Here is a 21746-nt window from a genome sequence, read left to right as displayed (position 1 = left end):
TTGAATCGTTATCTCAGTGTAGTGTTGATAAGGAAAGGCCTTGTATGTGATGTTGTGTTAAACTATAGGGGATATGTACCGTAAAGAGATGTCACACCAACCACACAATCAATATCCATTAATAATACACACAACTCCACAGACTGTCACATGAAAGGTTTACAACAGTATAAAAATGGAAATGTAAGATGTTGATGTCTCTGTCTGCAGTCATCTCTGGGTCAGAGTCGGTCCAGAGGTCTGGTCTGTCCTGATACGGGATTCACTTATGGAATCAGAACCATTGGATCTGATGGAGGAGTGGCACAGGGTAAGGATGGATGGATGGATGGATGGATGGACAGATAGATAGATCTAGCTCTAGAGTGTTTTATTTATTGTTGTACGGCCTGGCCTGTATTTGTTGTAATGTATTGTTTGTCTCAGACCAAGGACCACAACGGAAATAAGTCTCACGACTTTGTTGCTGTGTTTATATCCTTGACGTTTCTCTGATAAACATGTAGCATGTGTTTTTTATTTGTGACGTCTAATAAATCAAATCAAATTAAATAGATAGATGGATGGATCACACACGCACACGCACACGCACACACACACACACACACACACACACACACACACACACACACACACACACAATAGTAACTGTAGAAATAACATAGTTGTCAACTTGCCACACAAACACATAACATCAGCACTAGATTGGAGAAGTAACCTCTACCTCTCCCTCTCTCCCTCTCCCTCTCCCCCTCTCTCTCTCTCTCTCTCTCTCTCTCTCTCTCTCTCTCTCTCTCTCTCTCTCTCTCTCTCTCTCTCTCTCTCTCTCTCTCTCTCTCTCCCAGCTATCTCTAGTTGGAAGGTTCAGTCAGATGGCGGAGGCAGTGTGGCTGAAGGTGAGACAGACTGGGTGAGGTTGAACAGGGAAGCTGTGATGTCGGGCGTAGCAACAACCAGAGAGCTGTCTGTGTACCGAGCACAGCGACTCTCCCAGGGGAGCGCTCCCTCCACCTGCCCCCCCCGGCCACACCCCCAGCCCCGCTCACACAGGAGCGGCCAAGGGAACCCCGACGGCCGTGGGACCTCCGACAGGATATATGGCATCGCCACACGGTCAGTACAATGGAACACAACACACCGACCGCACCACAGTATGGCACACTATGGCAACATAACACAGTGGTTCTCAGCCTTTTCAGGCCGCAACCCCTTCAAATAATCATATTTGAACTGGGGACTCCCCACCCTGACAAGCACTTGGAATTGTAGGAATTGAGGCATTACATTTAGTTTGACTCGGTTCCACAGATAAATATTGTAAAAATAGACGATCTACAAGCTCACAACGCCTCGCAACAACGTTTGCCTCTTTCTTATATTATTTGACAATTTGGCCAATGTCAACACAGTGACACACCACGCCGCGCCACAACACGGTGTCACACCACTCCACACCACAATGGCACAACACAGTGATACACCACGCCGCAATGCCACAATACAACGGCACAATATGGCGGCACGACGTGCCACAATGGTACAACACAGAGACACACCACACTAACACACCTCACTACACTACACCATGCCGACTCACAAATGCCAGTCAACAACACAAAGACATTATATACTGTATAATTCAATACAGGAATATATAATATAATAATGTATGTTTGTATGTCTATCTCTGTCTTTGTCTATCTCTCTGTCCGTCAGGGCGTCATCTCCTATTTCAGACTTGATATCTCATCAGTATGCTGAACGTTGGCTGGAGGAACAGCGAGAAAGAAGCAACACACAAAGTCTACAGAACAAACACAAGGTAGGACTACAAAGAACCAACACGCAAAGTCTATAGAACAAACACAAGGTAGTACTATAAAGAACAAACACACCAAGTCTACAAAACAAACACAAGGTAGGACTCGAAGGGGACACTCAGTGGAGCCGCATAACTCCACCAGGCCGGGTGGCCTACCCTATTGATATCACTCTTGCCCAAATATGGAGATCCACACAGCACCAGACTGGCTATCAAGTACCGACGTCATCAATAGTTCCAGACTGGCCATAGCCTGGAGGGACGGTGGGTCTGGGGTTATGAATTCATAAAAAATAACAGTTGTCAGTGGGCGACGTAAAACATATTCTGGGATTGAGTTCCTTGCCTGCTGGCAGCACGCAAGAATTTGATGCTGATTGGTATAGTTGTTTGTTTGCAAGATTATCCGTGGAGACAGACAGACAGACAGACAGACAGACAGACAGACAGACAGACAGACACGCCCAGCAAAACATAATCTCCACCCCTGACAGAGATAAAACTACCACCTAGTCTCTCAAGACAGTTGACTCTTCCGCAATCTCTGAATGCTACAGAGAATCTGTAATTCCGCCCATAAAAGTTGAGAACAGGAAGCTGTCATCTCATCTGCTCTTCAGACCAGAAGGGTATTTATTTGACCAATCATGACACAGTGTTTTAAAATGTTATTTCAAAATATCTTTACAATAATTTGTATTTTTGAATTTCCCTTTCTGCCATGCAGCAAGCTTGCTAGGCTTCAACTTATTTTCTAGGAGTTATTTATGCGACTGCACAGGCGTCTGTCTTGAAGGACTTACGTAGTGATGGGTCAAACATGCGGAGCAGACAAAGATGGAGGCACAGGCGAATACTGGCGGCATATGCAAGGAAATGTTCTCTGATTTTTACGTATTCTCACAGGAAATCCGTGGGGCGGCGTATGCCAGAGAACATTCTTGGATTCTTTACGTATTTCCACGGGAAATCCGTGGGGCAGCTGTTGCGAACGTTCAGGGAATACTTGCCAGCAGTAGCCCGATATAGAGATCCCCATAAATGGAGACGATCGACCTACGAAGTCTGACAGCATAGAATCTCTAGAAAGGGAGATTCCTAAACGTACCTAGCTCTGACATCAGAACACCCCTCCTGGGAACTCCATATATGGAGATAACCGAAACATCCAGGACTGACATCATAGTCCCAGATTTGGGCATAACTGACATAGCCTGCTCCATATATGGATATGTCTGACACTACCTGACATCACCGTAGTGACATTAAGGGCCACCTCCAACAGTATAAAGCACCCTGGATGCCATGGTTAGCTAGTGTCCTCAGCGACACTCGAAGATCATCTTAACTCTCTCCAGAGTACCAGGACGATTAGCTTAACCAGTTAATCACGGATCGCATATACAAGGACGAGAAGCATAGAAGAGAATACAGTAATAGTTGGTTAGCACAGCCTAAAGCATATTCTCGCAGTGGCTTTGGATCTGGTTAACGAGTCAGCCGATTATCAGTGTACAGTAGGTTGGGTTAGCCTAGGTTAGGCCCTAACCAAACCTCACCATGACAACCCTATTCTAACCCTACATCACCATGATGACGCAAACCTAACTTTACTTAAACACGATGACAACTTAGTTAGGTCGAACAGTGCGGACACGCTGGTTGTGATGTTAACATGGCTGTGATCATAGTTTGGCTTGGTGGGAATTCTCTCGAATCCTAAAGTTGTCAGCTATTTTATTACAATATTATTACAATTTCAAAACCTGAAAGAGAGTTATTCGAACGCTGCTGAAATGGGGAAAAAGGACAAAGGAGATCGAGACAAGAAGTCCAGAAAGCGTATCTATGAGGAGGATGATGAGGAGGCAATGGGCAGTGAGTCTGAGGAGACCATACCTGCAGCTGCAGGGAAACAGGTGGACGAGTCCGCTATCAAACTAGATGAGTATGGGGCCAAAGACTACCGCGCCCAGATGCTCCTGAAGAATGATCACTCCGCACGTCCCCTCTGGGTGGCTCCAGATGGACACATTTTCCTCGAGGCCTTCTCACCCGTTTATAAATATGCGCAAGATTTCTTAGTGGCGATTGCGGAGCCTGTGTGCAGGCCCACCCATGTCCATGAATACAAGCTGACAGCTTATTCCCTCTATGCAGCTGTCAGTGTAGGACTGCAGACCTCCGACATTGTGGAATACCTGCAGAAACTCAGCAAAACATCTGTGCCTGATGGCATCGTGCAGTTCATCAAGCTTTGTACAATGAGCTATGGCAAAGTGAAATTGGTGCTCAAGCACAACAGGTACTTTGTTGAAAGTGCCTTCCCTGACGTGATTCAGCGCATCCTGCAGGACAACGTGATCCGCGAATGCCGTCTCCGTACTGTAGAGGGAGGGGACACTGAGCTCATCACTGAGGTTATCCACAGTAAATCTGCGATCTCTAAGTCCATACACGACAAGGGAGGGGCATCCACTTCCCAGCCGACGGCTGAAGGTCAAAGTTCAACACCTCAGGTTCCCGAGGACATTTTCAGCTACTACGAGCAGATGGATAAGGAAGACGAGGAGGAAGAGGAGACTCAGACCGTGTCCTTTGAAATTCGACAGGAGATGATTGAAGAGCTGCAGAAGCGTTGCATCCAGCTTGAGTACCCTCTTCTGGCCGAGTATGACTTTCGTAACGATACGGTCAACCCAGACATAAACATGGACCTGAAGCCCACCGCAGTGTTACGGCCCTACCAAGAGAAGAGCCTGCGCAAGATGTTCGGCAATGGCCGCGCTCGCTCTGGAGTCATCGTGCTGCCTTGCGGAGCGGGCAAGTCTCTGGTGGGCGTGACGGCTGCGTGCACAGTGCGTAAACGCTGCCTGGTGCTTGGCAACTCCTCTGTGTCAGTAGAGCAATGGAAGTCCCAGTTCAAGTTGTGGTCCACCATTAGCGACTCGCAGATCTGCAGATTTACGTCAGACGCCAAAGACAAGCCCATCGGTTGCTCTGTGGCTATCAGCACCTACTCCATGCTGGGCCACACGACCAAGAGATCCTGGGAGGCGGAGAGGGTTATGGAGTGGATGCGTAGTCAGGAGTGGGGACTAATTATCCTGGATGAGGTTCACACCATCCCTGCCAAGATGTTCCGTCGTGTTCTGACCATCGTTCAGGCCCACTGCAAGCTGGGTCTCACCGCCACACTGGTCAGGGAAGATGACAAAATTGTGGACCTCAACTTCCTGATTGGGCCAAAGTTGTTTGAAGCCAACTGGATGGAGTTGCAGAACAACGGCTATATTGCCAAGGTCCAATGTGCTGAGGTGTGGTGCCCCATGTCTCCCGAGTTTTACAGAGAATACTTGGCCATTAAGACCAAGAAACGTATCTTGCTCTACACCATGAACCCCAACAAGTTCCGTGCCTGTCAGTATCTTATTCGCTACCATGAGCGACGCAATGACAAGATCATCGTCTTTGCCGATAATGTCTTTGCCCTGAAGGAATATGCCATCCGTCTAAAGAAGCCTTATATCTATGGCCCCACGTCCCAGGGGGAACGTATGCAGATCTTGCAGAACTTCAAACACAACCCCAAGATCAACACCATCTTCATCTCCAAGGTTGGAGACACTTCGTTTGACTTGCCAGAGGCTAATGTTCTGATTCAGATTTCATCTCACGGTGGATCCCGCAGACAAGAGGCCCAGAGGCTTGGCAGAGTGCTCAGGGCCAAGAAATCAATGGTTGCAGAGGAGTACAATGCCAACTTCTATTCCCTGGTGTCCCAGGACACCCAAGAAATGGCTTACTCCACCAAGAGGCAGAGGTTCCTGGTAGACCAAGGCTATAGCTTCAAGGTGATCACTAAGATGGCAGGCATGGAGGAGGTAGACCTTATGTTTTCTTCCAGAGAAGAGCAGTATGAACTACTACAGAAGGTATTGGCTGCTTCAGACCTGGACGCTGAGGAGGAAGTGGAGACCGGGGAGGTGGGCGTGCGGCCGCAGTTCTCGAGGCGACTAGGCACCATGAGCTCCTTATCGGGTGCAGATGACACAGTCTACATGGAGTACCACCACGGTCGGAGTAGCAAAGCCTCCCTGGCAAGCAAGAACATCCATCCGCTCTTTAAGCGTTTCCGCAAGTAGATGCACAGGCACATCTCGAAGGGCTGGAGCCTTCAAGATAATGGTGATGCTTTCATCTAAACGTGATTGCTCTTAAATTGACACGCTCTGCATTCCATGAGCTTGATGTCCTGTAACTGCTGTTTGTAATAATATTCACACACACATAGTCAGTGGATCTAGGGCTGGTATAAATAACCTTGTTAATTAATGAAACTATGATATTAGTGTACCACTGTTCTATATACTTATAAGTATTTAACTTTTAGTTTTACTAAGAACAAAGAATAACTAAAAGTTAAGTACTTCTAAGTATATAGAACAGTGGTTCTCAAAGTGGGGTCCAGGGACTCTCTGTGTTCCTTGAGGGGGTTCCAAATGGACACTCTTACAGTGTAGAAATGGAACTAAAGGGACCCGTAACAACTGGAACATAATATTATGTTCAGTACGCTTGTTTTTTATTTTTATTATGGAAGTCAATGGGGCTCGGATTCTCCAAATGGAGTAATCGGCTAGCCTCTTTCAGAGCCAGAGGCCGTATATAAGAGTAAGAGATTGGGGCTTAAACCTTTACCCAAATATGGAGTCATGCGTCATAGATATGTCATAGACGACTGTCATCATAGACTACATGTCTGATATCATCTCTGTCAGGTGGAAACCTCATTACGTCCAAAATTGTTACTTTTCAGGATTCAAATTCAAAAATAGAAAAAATTGCAGATCTACAAGCTCAAAACAAGTCGCTTCGCCGCATTTCCACCAGATCTGCTGTTTTTGATATTTTTGTGTGTGACGTTGTATGATCAAGTAGGGCATTAATTTACGGGGAAAAAAACACAGAGTTAAAATATGGAGATAAGAGGTTTCTGCCTGACAGCAACGATAACCAATGGCCACATGAAGCCCCACGCTGTTATTGGTCCCAGTATGGTTTTTGTGTAAAAGCATTCTTTCATGAATGCTTGTTGAGATGAGTTTTATAACCATTTAGGGTTTTTCCACAGGATGTGAAACTGACAGACTAACGCTTTTGCAAGTGTCTAAGCATCTGTGTACAAAAATGAAAGCAGCTGTACCAAATAATATTGATTGAATACTTTTTGCAAAAAGTACAGAGGTACAGTTATACAATAATGCTAAAAAGGATAACACTACTCACTCAGAGATAGGTCTAAAGGTCAGCAACAGCACAACTGGAATGTTTCCTAGCTCTAACCAGAACGTTTTTGTTATCTTACCCGTGTGTGTGTGTGTGTGTGTGTGTGTGTGTGTGTGTGTGTGTGTGTGTGTGTGTGTGTGTGTGTGTGTGTGTGTGTGTGTGTGTGTGTGTGTGTGTGTGTGTGCGCACGCACGCATGTGTGTACGCATGTATGTAGTCTAAGCTAGGTCACATTTCAGAGACAAGGACCAGTCTGCTGAGGAAGAGTAGACCTCTGCCACACACACCCGCACTGTGGAAGATGCCACAATTCACACAGGTATGCACACACACACACACACACACACACACACACACACACACACACACACACACACACACACACACACACACACACACACACACACACACACACACACACACACACACACACACACACACACACACACACACACACACACACACACACACACAGTACACTGAAACCGCTGAAACCCACACACTGCAGACATAGCGCTCATTACTCACTTGGTGACTTTGAATATTCTGAGGAGTCGAAGGGCCCTCAAGACACTGATCCCGAATGAGGCCCCTGGTTTGATGGCTGCCCAGACCACCTAAAAATTACTGCCGATTATCACCTGCAAAACACAATTTACAATTGATTTAGCAGATGCTCCTATCCAGAGCAAGTGTTTATTGAACTCTAGTCAATAAACACACACACACACACACACACACACACACACACACACACACACACACACACACACACACACACACAAACTGTCCAGTTTAATGTAAAATGGTATTTGGAAATCGATGAGATGTTTTCTAAAAGCAACACAATACAAAAAATAAAAAATAAAGCTTACATTTTAATTGGGTGTGGCAATGGACCTGGATATTGGATAGGGGGCACTGGCCCCAAAAAGGTTTAGAAACACTGACGTAGGCCTACAACTCCGCCTAAGAATGCCCCTTAGCTGTTCTAAAATCACTGTAAACCACTGCCTGGCTAATTGCTTTAACCACTTGAACCCTAGCACTTGAACCCTAGCATCCCTATTTGTGGGGGAACATAAGCTGAAAAAAATCCCATTAAACAAGTGAAATTGGAAGTGATGACACTAAGAAATGAGCAGGCAAAATTGGAACTGGAACACTATAAAAATGAAGCTTAAAAATTGGTACTTTCTCCTGATTGGCTGAGATTTTGACACCTACCAAAAAAATCTATTTTCTGTTTATTAAAGAGCTGGAGAGACGGGGAGACTCCTGTTACTGAACAAACACTCTATAGCAATGATTACGATCAGAATATAGTGCTTTAACCTTTTAACAAAATACTTTTTGTTTTAACCAAAAAATATCACTTACCCTACCTTTAATTTAAGTGGTTTTAAGGTACCATCTCTATAAGCCGCAGTGTGAACATTGTGAGATTAATCTCATAACGTTCACACATTGCAGATGGTTCTTTAAGATTCTTTTTCTTTTGATATAATTTCTCATTTCTCTTCGCCGTCTCGTATATCCTCTATTTCAAAGTAAGGCTTGTACCTCGCCATAGCTACATGATTTTCAGCTGCTATGTTTTTCATTCAGACATATAGAACAGTTTCTTTCTCATCTTACTGTCCATAAATACTGTCTACTGCCAAAACAAACAGAAAAACAAAACAAAAAAGTCAAAATGAGCGTTAAGCGTTTTCCTCTCCATAGAAACCTGTTATAGGTAAACAGCTTATCATGGCTTAACGTTCTAAAACTCTGACCTGAGAACACACGCTTTCTCTCGCTCATCTTTACTGTTCATAAACACTGTTTTCTGTCAAAATGTGTGTGTGTGTGTGTGTGTGTGTGTGTGTGTGTGTGTGTGTGTGTGTGTGTGTGTGTGTGTGTGTGTGTGTGTGTGTGTGTGAGAGAGAGAGAGAGAGAGTTCGCATAGCGTTATAGCCTCATGAAACATTTATCAGTTCATTATCCCAGGGAGGTATGCTCTCCTCTTCTCCTCTCCTCCTTTCATGTGCTCATCATTTTGTTTGTTTATCTTGTCATCTCTCCCTCTCATCCTTGTTTCTCTTCGTCCTGAAACACAACAAACACAGAGCAGAGTCCAGCGGCACGCCGCGCACGCTTCCTGCTCGCTCCAAGAACTCTCTTCTATCACCGTTTCTGTGTGTCTGTCTGTCTGTCTGTCTGTGTGTGTCTGTCTGTCCTGTTATCTCAGATGTATGTGTACTGTATGTTCTCAGAGCTGTCTGTAGTAATCTCTCAAGATTTTATTATTTTTTAAGGGTTCCCGGATTGAGTCTGTAGTAACATCTTGTCTACTATATACTGGGAATCTGAACAGCTTCCAGATCAGTTCACACAGATAAACTACAATATGCTGTCTATTGGACGGACAGACAGACAGATAGACAGAATTCTATAGAAAGAACGTGATCAGGAGAGAATTATGTACAGGTATATTTACCACACTTTCTGTCTCTATCTCTCTCCCTCTATCATCTCCCTTTCTCTCTTTCTATCTCCCTCTGTCTCCATCTCCCCCTCTCTGTCCTCCAGGTTGGTCCAGCATTGGACACCTTCAGGAATAAAGACATTCATCTCAGATCCACCGGAGAGGAACAAACCTAAATGAGGAGAGAGAATCATTCATATATATATGAGTCCAGAATGTTCTTCTTTGTCTGTTGTAGATGCAGCATCATAGCGTGCACATGAATGTGCCTCATTACACAGAATAAACAGCACATAGACATGTTGACACCCAGTGTATCTTATTTACTGCGCTCTATACTGTCTTTCAATTGTCTCCTCAACTCAATAAAAACAGACCTGAGTACAACTGGAGTCAAAAACACTTTTACATTCTTTCAGACAGTACTATCAGTCTGTCTGTGTGTCTGTGTGTCTGTGTGTCTGTGTGTCTGTCTGTGTGTCTGTCTGTGTGTCTGTCTGTCTGTCTGTCTGTCTGTCTGTCTGTCTGTCTGTCTGTCTGTCTGTCTGTCTGTCTGTCTCAGAGTTGGGATCAGAGGTCAGCCCTGAAGAATTTAATCTCAATTCAATACATTTGTAGCTAATTTAAATTAGTTTCATTTGCATCAAATATTACACATATTTGTTGCTATAAAACAAGACAATAGAAAATAAAAACATAACAAAAACAACAAAAAAACAACAAAACAAAACTAACAATTAATGCATTAAAATGAATCTTATCAGAATGAATTGTTATCGGATAATATGTTTACATTTTAAATCATGTATCTAATTAGTGTGGACATGTCCTGGGTTTGACCAGCTGGTGTTATTGATATAAACAGCTGCTACAACACACTCAGTTTCCAGGATATAAAGTTTGTTGTCAGGAAAGAGTTTATCAAAGAGGAGGAGAGAACGGGAGACTTGCACTATAATAGACTTGCACTATAATAGAGAGAAATTAACTGAATCCAAATGAACAGTGTAAAACAAACAGGTCAATGTGTCAGTAATTATTGTACTTATACTGAAAATATCTAGTGTGCGCGTGTGTGTGCGTGCATGCGTGCGTCTGCGTGTGGTGTGTGGTGTGTGTGTGTGTGTGTGTGTGTGTGTGTCTCTGTCTGTCTGTCTGTCTGTCTGTCTGTCTGTCTGTCTGTCTGTCTGTCTGCCTGCCTGCCTGCCTGCCTGCCTGCCTGCCTGCCTGCCTGCGTGCGTGTGTTTCACGTGGTGTTTCCTCAGAAGCTGCGCGAGACCGTCTCTATCCGTGGTGCTGAAAACAGCTCGACTCCACCTGATCAATGGATTATCTTTTTCGTTCATGATATGTAATAGTATTAATAGTAGCAGGCTAATAATAACAACAATAATGCTAATAATTAAAACGGTCAGGATACATATTAGCTAAATGTTCTAAATGTTTTCCAGCCTATAGCCTACTTTTCTGTTTTGTTTCTGAAGTTTCTTTCGAATTCAGAAACAAAACCTAATTTGGGAACTTTTTCATAAAATTTCATCAACGTGTTTTTCTTTAGTTGTTTTTTTCATGACACAAACTGGGTAAAAGTTTCAAAAGAATCATTTGCATTTCGGAGGACATTTTGAACTTTCGGGACTCTGTATGATATCATAAAAAACATTCATAATTTGAGTGGTAATCCTCTGGTCCATCCATGGAGGTGTCCGTCTCCCGGTTTGGTATCGACACCCTCCTGTCCCACCGGCCGGCCAGCCCGCTCCTCTCCCGGGGCAGCTCCGCCGGGGAGACCCGCTCCCCTCCGGAGCTCAGCCCGCGGTCAGACACGGACAGCAGCGGCTGCTCGTCGCCTCCTTCCCCGCGGAGAGACGCTGTTCTCCGGCTGGTCCACCAGGTCCAACAGCCCCGGGCCCCCCTCGCCCCGTCCTTTCTGATCCGGGATATCTTAGCGGACTGTCGGCGGCCTCTGGTGGCCTGCGGGCCGTATTGTGACCCGGGACAACAACCCGAGGCAGAGCCGTACCGGTCCAGACTGACGGAGGATTACATGGAGAGAAATGACACCAGCTCCTCATCTGACACAGAGTCCAGAGGTAATGTGATCTGATTTAAAAGTTGGATTTGTTTGTAAATGATTAAATCACAGTTGCCTGATGCCTAATTAAAAATTGTCCTAATAAATTAATACATAAATAAAATAAAATAAATTGGATACATATTTTGCATTTAAAAGTAGATTGACTGAGAAAGGCTCTTTGATATAAATGTTCACTTTTTTTTTCATTTTAGAGAAACCAAAATGGAATGTAAAGTTAGATTACTACTACCACTATAATATATATAATAATATATATTGATAAACAATATCACTTTTGATTGATTGATTGATTGCTTTATTGATTAATAACTATAAAAACATATTTTCAGGAAACAAAGTTCTGTTGTGTTTCATTCAACCCTCATGAACTCAATAATCAGTTGTTTGATAGATGTGTGTCCTGGCATGGGGAGGTGTGGCTGTGGAGGCCATGTGGTGACTGCGTGCTAACAATAATTAAAATGTTTCATTAATTATTAATGAAAAGAATCAACCACATCAAAGACAATATCAGTGTCAAATCCCACAAAGTATTATTAAATAACATTAATACATTAATGTGTATTTATGTATACACATAAATACACTAAGTATGGCATACTGCCATACTTAATGGCAGTATGTATATAATGCCATTAAATACAATTAATATGAATATAATGCCATTAAATAAAATGTTTATTTATATAATGTAATTAACCATCAATGTAAATACTGTAGCCTATATGTAAACATAATTCAATTGCATTTATATATATTATGTGTGTTATACACTTGGTCAATATCACAAGATATTTTTAGGAGATGCATTTAGGCTATGTTAAATATTGAAGCCTCACTATGTAACTTTTTTTATGAATACATTTGAATTTTGTCCAATCTGTTTTGTAGAGGTTAACACATTTTTCAAACACAAATCTTCTCTTTTGGGGGTCCCTGGCACAAACTATTTTCAGATGGGGGGTTCCGCGGCCAAATACATATCATTTTGGGGGTCCTTGGCATAAAGGAGTTTGAGAACTACTGATTTTAGAAGGCATTTGTGTAGAATCAGCCTCAGGACAGGTCTTAATGGGTTAATACAATATAACTTATACAATTGGGGTGGTTGTATTTAATAATGAGGAAAAAAACGTTATTTGTATAGCACATTTCATGACATGAAATGCAGCTCAATGTGCTTACAGAAAAAGTACAAATAATTTTACAATAAAGCAAAAAGCATAAAACAACGTAGCAAAAAAGGCAGTGAATCTAGTTTATATAGTCTACCTTTTGAGACATTTAGATCATGTCAAAGGTCATGTCTCACCTAGACACAGGCTCTGACACAAATTTTTAATTGATGGTCAAGATTAAATGTATCCCCTGAGCAAGCAGGCAGGCTATATTAGCTCAACGGTAAACATTTCAGCACTTGCGCAGGAAACCGGGTTCAAATCCGGGGTAGAAGAGGAAAGTTACATACAGCTTTAAGTGTGAATTGAGGGTGTAAATAGAAACATTTACCAACATAGAAAAGTTCATGAAGACAAAGGTTTAGTTCCAACTTCATCTGTCTGTCTGTCTGTCTGTCTGTCTGTCTGTGTCATGTGATTTGAACTAATTTGTCTGGTTTGATAAATCAGTTTAGATGCTGGTTTGATCTCAGAGCTGTCTCGTTAACGAGTCCCTGATGACTCAATTAATCAGATTAACAAGTCTGGTAGCAAAGAAGAACACACATCACACACGCAGACTCGCACACACCACACACACACACACACACACACGCGCAATTATAGTATTTTTTTAATGAAATATAACATATCATATATCGTGGTATTCATATCAGTGATCTTATCTCATCTTAAACTCTTGAACCCCAGCAGCATCCATATCCTGGGGGAACATTATATAGCCAAAAATAGCAGATCTATTACAGGCTCTATTACGGCTATTTTTGGCTAAGAGATTTGGTGTACAGGGGAAAAAAGCGGTCCATGTACAGATCTAACACGGGTCCAATTTACTATGTCTAGAGCAGGGGTAGGCAACCATATAGGCACGCACGAGAGTAATCACTGGCACACTGGCATAAGTGTGATTTTTGGTTTAAAATGCTTTTTTTTTTAAATGTAGTCAATTAAATGAAGTCCTCTCACATCTGTAAGCACATAGTTCTACATTCATTCAAACTCTGAACTCTGACTGGGGAGGGAGTCTAGGAGATAGGTGGGGTATTGTTCTAATACTCGATACAATGTGCTGATGTGAAAGAAAATGTTTCAAAAGAAGGAGGAATCTTTTTTATATTTACGGACAATCAAAATCTGCTGGAAATATTTTATTTTGATGTGGTCTCATAAAACAAACTTAATGTTGATATGGCAAACACTGACTATCTAGAAAATAAAAACTTGGCACTTCATTTCAAAAAGGTCACTGACCCCTGGTCTAGAGCAGTGGTTCTGAAACCTTTTCATGTCAAGGACCCCCAAAATGATATGTACCCCCATCTCAAAATATTTTGTTCCAGGGACCCCCAGAAGCAAAGAGTTGAGTTAAAATTTTTCGCTTAAAAATATATATATTCAAAGATTTGCACAAATGTTCAAGATTTTTCTAAAATAGCAGATCTACAAGCTCATAGCGCGGCACTCGGTGCCGCGCTATTGAGATTGTACATCTGCTATTTTTGAATAGCCAAAGTATAAAATATGGTTTAAGTGTTTAAAATGATTGTGACGCTATATTAACTCATTTTGCTGGGGACCCCCTGGTACCCCCCGCAAGGAACCCTGGGGGTCCCCGGACCCCACTTTGAGAACCAATGCCATAATATAATGGATCTGTTTCTTACCTGATGATGAAGATGATGATGATGATGTTGTGTTTGGGCTCCAGTCAGGGATGAAGATCAGGGCACGGGGGGTTCGAGGATGAAGAAGCCTCGCAAAGCCCGGACGGCGTTTACGGACCACCAGCTGGCTCAGCTGGAGAGGAGCTTTGAGCGGCAGAAATACCTGTCTGTCCAGGACCGCATGGAGCTGGCTGCATCACTGAGCCTCACTGACACACAGGTCAAAACCTGGTACCAGAACCGCAGGTAAACCAACTCAACCCTCAAAACTGTTACTTTTCAGGATTCAAATATAAAAAGTATCCAAAATAGCAGATCTACAAGCTCAAAATGTTTTGCCTCGGTTACGATTAATCAAATTAATTTAATACAACTAGTGGAAATATCAGATCTACAAGCTCTGCTTTTTAAAATATCTCTGGACGCCACCATACAATGGTGGCAAGTATAATACAGGATTAAGTGGATAATCAGACTAATCCTTTAGTCAGTTATTTAAAAAAAATAAGATTTATTTCCGTTTTTAAGAAATGTAAAAAAAAAAAACCTTGCTTCTCAATTATTCAATTAACGTACAGTTAATAGTCGATTTTATAGCATATTTAACCGACTGTGAGGATTTTGACTGTTTATGTTACAAGGCTGTGTGTTTTTAGATCAAACTAAATTAAAGTACACATTCTATTGTTTTGATTAAGACAGATTGATTATAAGAAATCAAATCATGTGAATCTCACGATCCACACGGGAACGGCATGGCTTCAACGTGGATCTCTGACTTCATGTGGGGAGCCTGTGTCAGTCATAGATGTAAGAATTCAGAATCTCAAAAAGACGCTGGTGTCTTAAAAAACGTTAACAAGAAGAGGAGAAAACAGTGAAATCAGCTGGGATAGTCCGGGCGGGGCATCAAGGCCACTGTGGCCGCAGGGCATACAATCTTTTGAGGGTCATAAGGCCAAACTGAGGGGACACGGCGGCCATGGCCTTCATGGCCTCCGTGATATTCCTGCCCTGGTCACTCACAATACAATATTATCATCCCAATATCGATATCGAGGTATTTTGTCCCAAAAAAAATCACAATACTGTATTTGATTCTGTCCATCATTTGACCAGTGCAACTGTCGTTCTATCTCTCCCTCTCTCCATTGCTCCACCTCTCCATTACTCCATCTTTCCATCTCTCCCATTTGTATCATAATGTAGAAAATTACGCGCGAGACATTTGCGCATGAATAATGGAGCACGTGGTGAAGGTGATCAATAATTCACGGCGCGTGCTGTAATTACACAACCGACTCTCTAATGATCAATAATTTAACCCCTATCATAATGATCAATAATTTAATGTGGTCAGCTGTCAGATGCTCCATAAACACAAATAAAAAGCTTTTAGTGTTGAACACATATTACAAACACAACACGTTTTATAGATTTCACTCAACGTACATATTTTGTCCTGAAGGTTAGAAGGAGCACTGCAACTGTTGTATGGCTGTTTATTATTATGTCTATTTTATTGTTATAGTTGTTGTCGTACTGCTTGTTAAAGCACTTTAAGGCAAAACATGAATAAATAACTGCACTATAAAATGTAGCCATTTCAAATCTCTGCACGTTGATTTTCATACTGAAATGAATGGAATCAAACAAACCATACTGTGCTCTGGAAATTCAATGAACTAATGACAAACCAACTTGGCATGGTCCTTTATAAACTATGTGGTAATTAGGTACTAACTGGGTCCGTTTTTATTTTTTAACACACTGTATATTTATCTGTCCAACCTGCCAGGACCAAATGGAAGCGTCAGACGGCCGTGGGTCTGGAGCTGTTAGCGGAGGCAGGGAGTTATTCTGCTTTGCAGAGGATGTTCACATCCCAGCCGTATTTCTATCCTCACCCTTCTGCTTTCCCCAGCGTGGACCCAGCCTCGGGACTTTACCTTTACCAGGGCCCTTCGGCTTCACAGCCCACCCAAAGGCCCCTGATTCCTCGGGTACTGGTCCACAGCGAGACCGGGATGGGTTCAATACCCTGGGAGGTCCATCCTGGACCGGGGAAAATAACAAACGGACATTAGTCAACAGAAGGATAGGACTTGAACAGAGAAGTGATTTTGTGGGCATGAACAGACTTTTACGACCAAGTGATGCACCATTCAAAGCATTTTCTAAATAAAGAGCCTAAACACGACGTTTACATGGTCTTAAGGGTTGAGTTTGAGTGCATCTGACATTTTGGGGTACATTTCAGAATCTGTGCGTGTTGATATGTTTCGTAGACACTGCTGGAACATACAGTGACATAAGTTACAGTTCCTTTGTTCTTACATAGACAGCACCACACAGCACCATGGAAAGTCTGCGAGTAGATCCTATATTTAACTGAATAAAACGGTGAGATATTTAGTACTAAACCACATGCCTGTAGTTCTGTATGTTTGAACTGTGGAAGAAGCCTTCACGTTTTAGTTTTAGTACAACTGAAGTTTGCCTGGTCTACCTCGGTAAAGTCCATGGTCGTACAGTATGTTTTGTTAAAATGCTAAAAATCATTGTGTATAATTTTAAAACACCACAAGAGCATCTGGTCAGTCAACTCAATTGTATTTATTTATGTTGTTATCAGGTTCTCCGTCTGATATTGTACTCCTCACTATTGTAATGATGTTGAAACAGAGCATGATTCTATTGGTAGACTCGTCTTTCCGTGTAAGAGAAGAGATGAGTCAACTTTAAAGGAATCATGCATCTCCATCCACGGAGGAGAGAAGCCATATTGTTCTGAATTACCACCTTGGCACCTGCCAATCAAGCCAAATCAAGTGCTATACACTAAAAGCAAGGCCTATCCTCTGTGTGTGTGTGTGTGTGTGTGTGTGTGTGTGTGTGTGTGTGTGTGTGTGTGTGTGTGTGTGTGTGTGTGTGTGTGTGTGTGTGTGTGTGTGTGTGTGTGTGTGTGTGTGTGTGTGTGTGTGTGTGTGTGTGTGTGTGTGTGTGTGGACTGCATATTGTTATTCTATATCATGATTTCAGAATTTGCTAATAAAAGACAAGTCATGGTGTCATATACCCATTATTTTATTATTGCTTTAGGACTGACAAACTATATGGACCATTAGATAGAAGAATAGAAATATCATGATTGACTAACCTGAGTGGACTGCCGGGTGCATTAAAACTGGGATGAAAGAAAGAAAGGAGTTGATCAGGCAAATGTGTTTTGATTTTGCTCAACATGTTTAACACTATTGACTACATCGAAAAAGACATCTGTGATGTTTGGCAGCCCCCCCGAGGGGGGGGCTTGACCCCAGCTTGGGAAACACTATAGGGCATATCAGTCATTCATTGTTTCATTTATGGGTCGTTATGATTAGGTTGCATATTTCATGACAATTATTCACGGTTAGTGATTCCTTTCTTATTAGACGTAGAGATCTGGAGACAGTAGGACAGACAGCTGAGATACAGACAGAAGGACAGAGACAGACAGTGTACAGTATAATATAAGTCATCAGTGCAACCAAAGGGAGATTACTATTCCATGATTCTATTCCTGTCATTTAAAGAAAACAAACACTACCTTAATCTACAATGTCACTCTATGTGCTGTGGACATTTTGCCCATAAAAAACAGCAGACATAAAACTGTGGACAATGGAATATTTAATTGTCAACCATAGACTTACCAAAAGATTAGATGATAAAATATGAAACATTATTTATTTATCACATAAAATATTAACACAGTTAAAAGGAGAGATTATACATTAGAATGAGCAAATGTTCACTATCCATCTCCTTAAGTGGAGGAGAGGGGAGAGGGGGGAGTAGAGGAGAGAGGGTAGAGAGGAGAGGAGGGGAGGTTTTGAGCTGAGGACATCAGTTCTTAACCCATTAAGACCTGAGGCCGATTCAAAAAATGTCTTCTAAATCCTAACAGTTGTCTATATGCTAACATGTTTCTATATCAGTGGTGCTCAAACTGTTTCATGTCAAGGACCCCCAAAATGATATGTATTTGGCCGCGGACCCCCATCTCAAAATATTTTGTTCCAGAGAGTGGAACTTGAGTTAAAAATCTTTGCTTGGCCCGGCCAGTTGGCGTAACAGTCTGGGCACCTAGGCTGGTAATCCTGATGACATTTGCTGCGTGTCACCCCCATCTCTCTCCCCATTCTCTGTCAGTCTACTGTTCCTATCAATAAAGGCAGAAAAATGCCCCAAAAAATATCTAGAAAAAGAGAATGTGAAAATGATGCGAAAAATGTTCGCTTGAAAATAATATTATTCAAAGATTTGCACAAATTGTCACGATTTCTTTTTAATTGCAGATTTACAAGCTTGTAGCACGGCACAAAGTGATGCGCTATGAGCTTGTATATCTGCTATTTTTGAATAACCAAAGTATAAAGTAATGCTTTTTAGCTCAAATCTAAAATGACACATGCTTTCCTGCTTTTGTTAAAGTCCAGGGGCTGGGCATGTTACTTTCAATTATGTTCATTGACTGTGTTAAGTTGTTGACTGTGTTAACTTGATAATAACATTGCTAATAGCAGGGCTCCAGACAAACCATTTTCACCACTGTTCCAGAACCGGTCCAACCACCCACGGAATGTAAAGTTCTAAACTGTCCCCAAAAATCTAAATGTTACGTTTCTTCACTTTGGTTTCATTGTCTATTGTTATTGCCATAAAAAATTTGATTCAAATGACTAGGAAATAAATAATTGCATTTTTATTTGAAATTATTATTTATTATAAGAATAGGCACATTAACCATTAAGTAACCATTTACTCATCTTTCTTATTTTATCGTCAGACTTGTGTGGTGTGTGTGTGTGTGTGTGTGTGTGTGTGTGTGTGTGTGTGTGCGTGTGCGTGTGCGTGTGCGTGTGCGTGTGCGTGTGCGTGTGTGTGTGTGTGTGTGTGTGTGTGTGTACCTGCCTGCACAAATATTCAGACGCTCGTTGCTATTCGAACATACAGTAATTTGAATATTCAGATGCATCATTTTTTATATTTTAATCATTGCACAGACACTTGTGCAGGCGAAGCTGACCATCCCATCATATTGCCAAGATGAAATACAGAAGCAACTAGAAAAAGTGCTCCTCGGAGCACAGGTCTCCGCCAGGTCAGGTAGGTTATTGTGGGGCAGCAATGTTCGGAATTAGCCAATCAGGATGGAATATGAAAAATTGGATGGAACCATCTTAATCACTTGACTATATGTGTACCGATTTGCATGATGTTTGAATTTGTAGGAGTAATATAAAAAAGAAAAGTGTTGCAAAATTGGCCTCATGGTGGCGCTATAATAGGGCAATGTTAAAAGGGTGGCATTTGTTCTTCAATGTAGTGCGAATGTGCGTGCAAAGTGTCGCAATCGGACGCTGCATTCATGATTTGTGGCATTTTGTTCAAAACGGGCCACTCCTGCAAACTTTAGATGTCAATGTTAGCCAATCAGGATGGAATATGAAAATTTTAAAAGATCCATCGTGATCACATCATCGTGATCACATGACTATAGAGATCAAGTGTACCGATGTGCGTGAAATTTGGATAAATTCTGAAGGCTTAATATCAAAGAATGTGTTTTACATAAGTCGGCCTCCTGGTGGCGCTATGAAAGGCAAATGTGAAAAATGCAGGTCAGTTGTTTTTCTTTGGCCTCTAGGGAGTGTGCGTGCAAAGTTTCATGCAGATCGGTGCAGTTATAGGTAAAAACATAAATCGTCCATTTATAGCGCCACCATGAGGCTGATTTGAACATTTTCAAGTGGCATTTCTTCCTCGGCCTAGTGGGAATGTGCGTGTGAAATCTCACGGAAATCGCAAGCTGCGTTCATGATTTGAGGCATTTTGTTGAAAACGGAGCAATCCTGCAAACTTTGGAAGCCAACCTTAGCCAATCAGGATGAAATATGGAAAATTGGACAGATCCGTGTTGATCACATGACTATAGAGATACTGTGTACTGATTTGCGTGATGTTTGGATAAAATCTGTAGGAGTACTGTCAAGAAGTGTGTTTTGCAAAAAGCGGCCTCCTGGTGGCGCTATAAAAGGCTAATTTGAAAAATTTGGGGCAGAGGTTCTGCTCTGTCATCCAGGGAGTGTGTGTGCACAGTTTCGTTGCGATCAAGCCAACGGTGCCGGAGATTAGCTGTACACAAAATGACAGAATGACGGACACACGGACACACACACACACACACGGACGGACGGACAGGGGGCAAAACATACTCTCTCGCCATGCCTTTCGGCCTGGCGGAGACAATAACTTCACAAGTTTCCTTACCCTGTATTAAACTGAATAACCCCAAGCCTCCAAGTCTTTCCCCAAACACTCAAATGCAGGCTTTAGGCCAAAAGAAAGGCCGCAAGCTGGTCACCCCTTTTATGGCCGCCTCTTTAAGGAGTATTGCTACATAAATGTCTTACCTCTATGAACAAAAATGCTTTAAATCTTTTCAACCTTAATTGAAGCCAGTTTGTCCAGCAGTTGTCCAATTGTCTTCAAACTTGCCACAAAAATCGCTCATGGCTCTGGCATGACAACCATTTACTTTTCCACCTTTACATGTCTCCACTTCTAATAATCAATTAATGCTTACACTTTTCTCCCACATTTCAACCTGTAGGCGGCTTGCCGGAAGTGCACTGACGCGATATGCGTCATACTTTGGGTTTTCAAAGCTCTGGTTTATAAAATGTGTAGATGTTTACTGCTGGTTTTCTGTCCTTACCTTGCCCTGATTGATTGATTGAATATTTTATTAGGCAAAACATGTAAACATCACAATTACATTTATAATACTTTGTCTAAAAGGACAGACCTTTTAGACAAAGTATTATAAATGTAATTGTGATGTTTAATTTTTTTGCCCAATAAAATATTAAATTAATCAATCAGGGCAAGGTAAGTGTATTTATGACAGCAGGTGAATACAGTGATCTTCACAGTAGCACAGAAACCCAGCAGTACTGGCTCCTTAAATAATGAGTTGAAGATCACTAATATTTTACAAAGCATAATTCATGAGTTTAGCTTAGTTTGGATCAAATCGTTAAGGAACATTCACCCCATTTTCAACCATATCTTCATCAATTGGTCCTCACTAATGCTCATAAGATGGTACGATATCTGTGCCACAGAGGAGTACACTTCAACTGCCTACCAGTGACATCATCAATGCTATTATCAA

The 21746-nt window shown here is 42.1% G+C and overlaps 3 protein-coding genes across 3 annotated transcripts; all 3 read left to right on the top strand.

Moving 5' to 3' along the window:
* Window positions 1-934: 934 nt before the first annotated feature.
* Window positions 935-9863, top strand: cfap77 (cilia and flagella associated protein 77; the record flags this gene model as incomplete). The annotated part of the gene is made up of 4 exons (XM_080433489.1): window positions 935-1113; window positions 1717-1822; window positions 7329-7430; window positions 9686-9863. 4 exons carry the CDS (start codon window positions 935-937, stop codon window positions 9755-9757), a joined length of 459 nt encoding a protein of 152 aa, XP_080289615.1. The 3' UTR covers window positions 9758-9863.
* Window positions 3619-5967, top strand: LOC308088733 (general transcription and DNA repair factor IIH helicase/translocase subunit XPB-like; the record flags this gene model as incomplete). Its single annotated transcript, XM_080433290.1, has 1 exon — window positions 3619-5967. The coding sequence occupies one exon, from the start codon at window positions 3619-3621 to the stop codon at window positions 5965-5967; it is 2349 nt and encodes a 782-aa protein (XP_080289416.1).
* A 1414-nt stretch (window positions 9864-11277) lies between the features above and the next one.
* On the top strand, window positions 11278-16608 carry barhl1a (BarH-like homeobox 1a; the record flags this gene model as incomplete). Its single annotated transcript, XM_080433488.1, has 3 exons — window positions 11278-11674; window positions 14566-14767; window positions 16320-16608. 3 exons carry the CDS (start codon window positions 11278-11280, stop codon window positions 16606-16608), a joined length of 888 nt encoding a protein of 295 aa, XP_080289614.1.
* Window positions 16609-21746: the final 5138 nt, after the last annotated feature.

This window comes from Gymnoscopelus braueri (assembly GCF_963280865.1).
Source record: "Gymnoscopelus braueri genome assembly, chromosome: 7".
In the NCBI taxonomy this organism is placed as follows: Eukaryota; Metazoa; Chordata; class Actinopteri; order Myctophiformes; family Myctophidae; genus Gymnoscopelus; species Gymnoscopelus braueri.
Note: the sequence above shows the minus strand (reverse complement) of the source record. Positions and strands in the feature narration are given on the sequence as shown.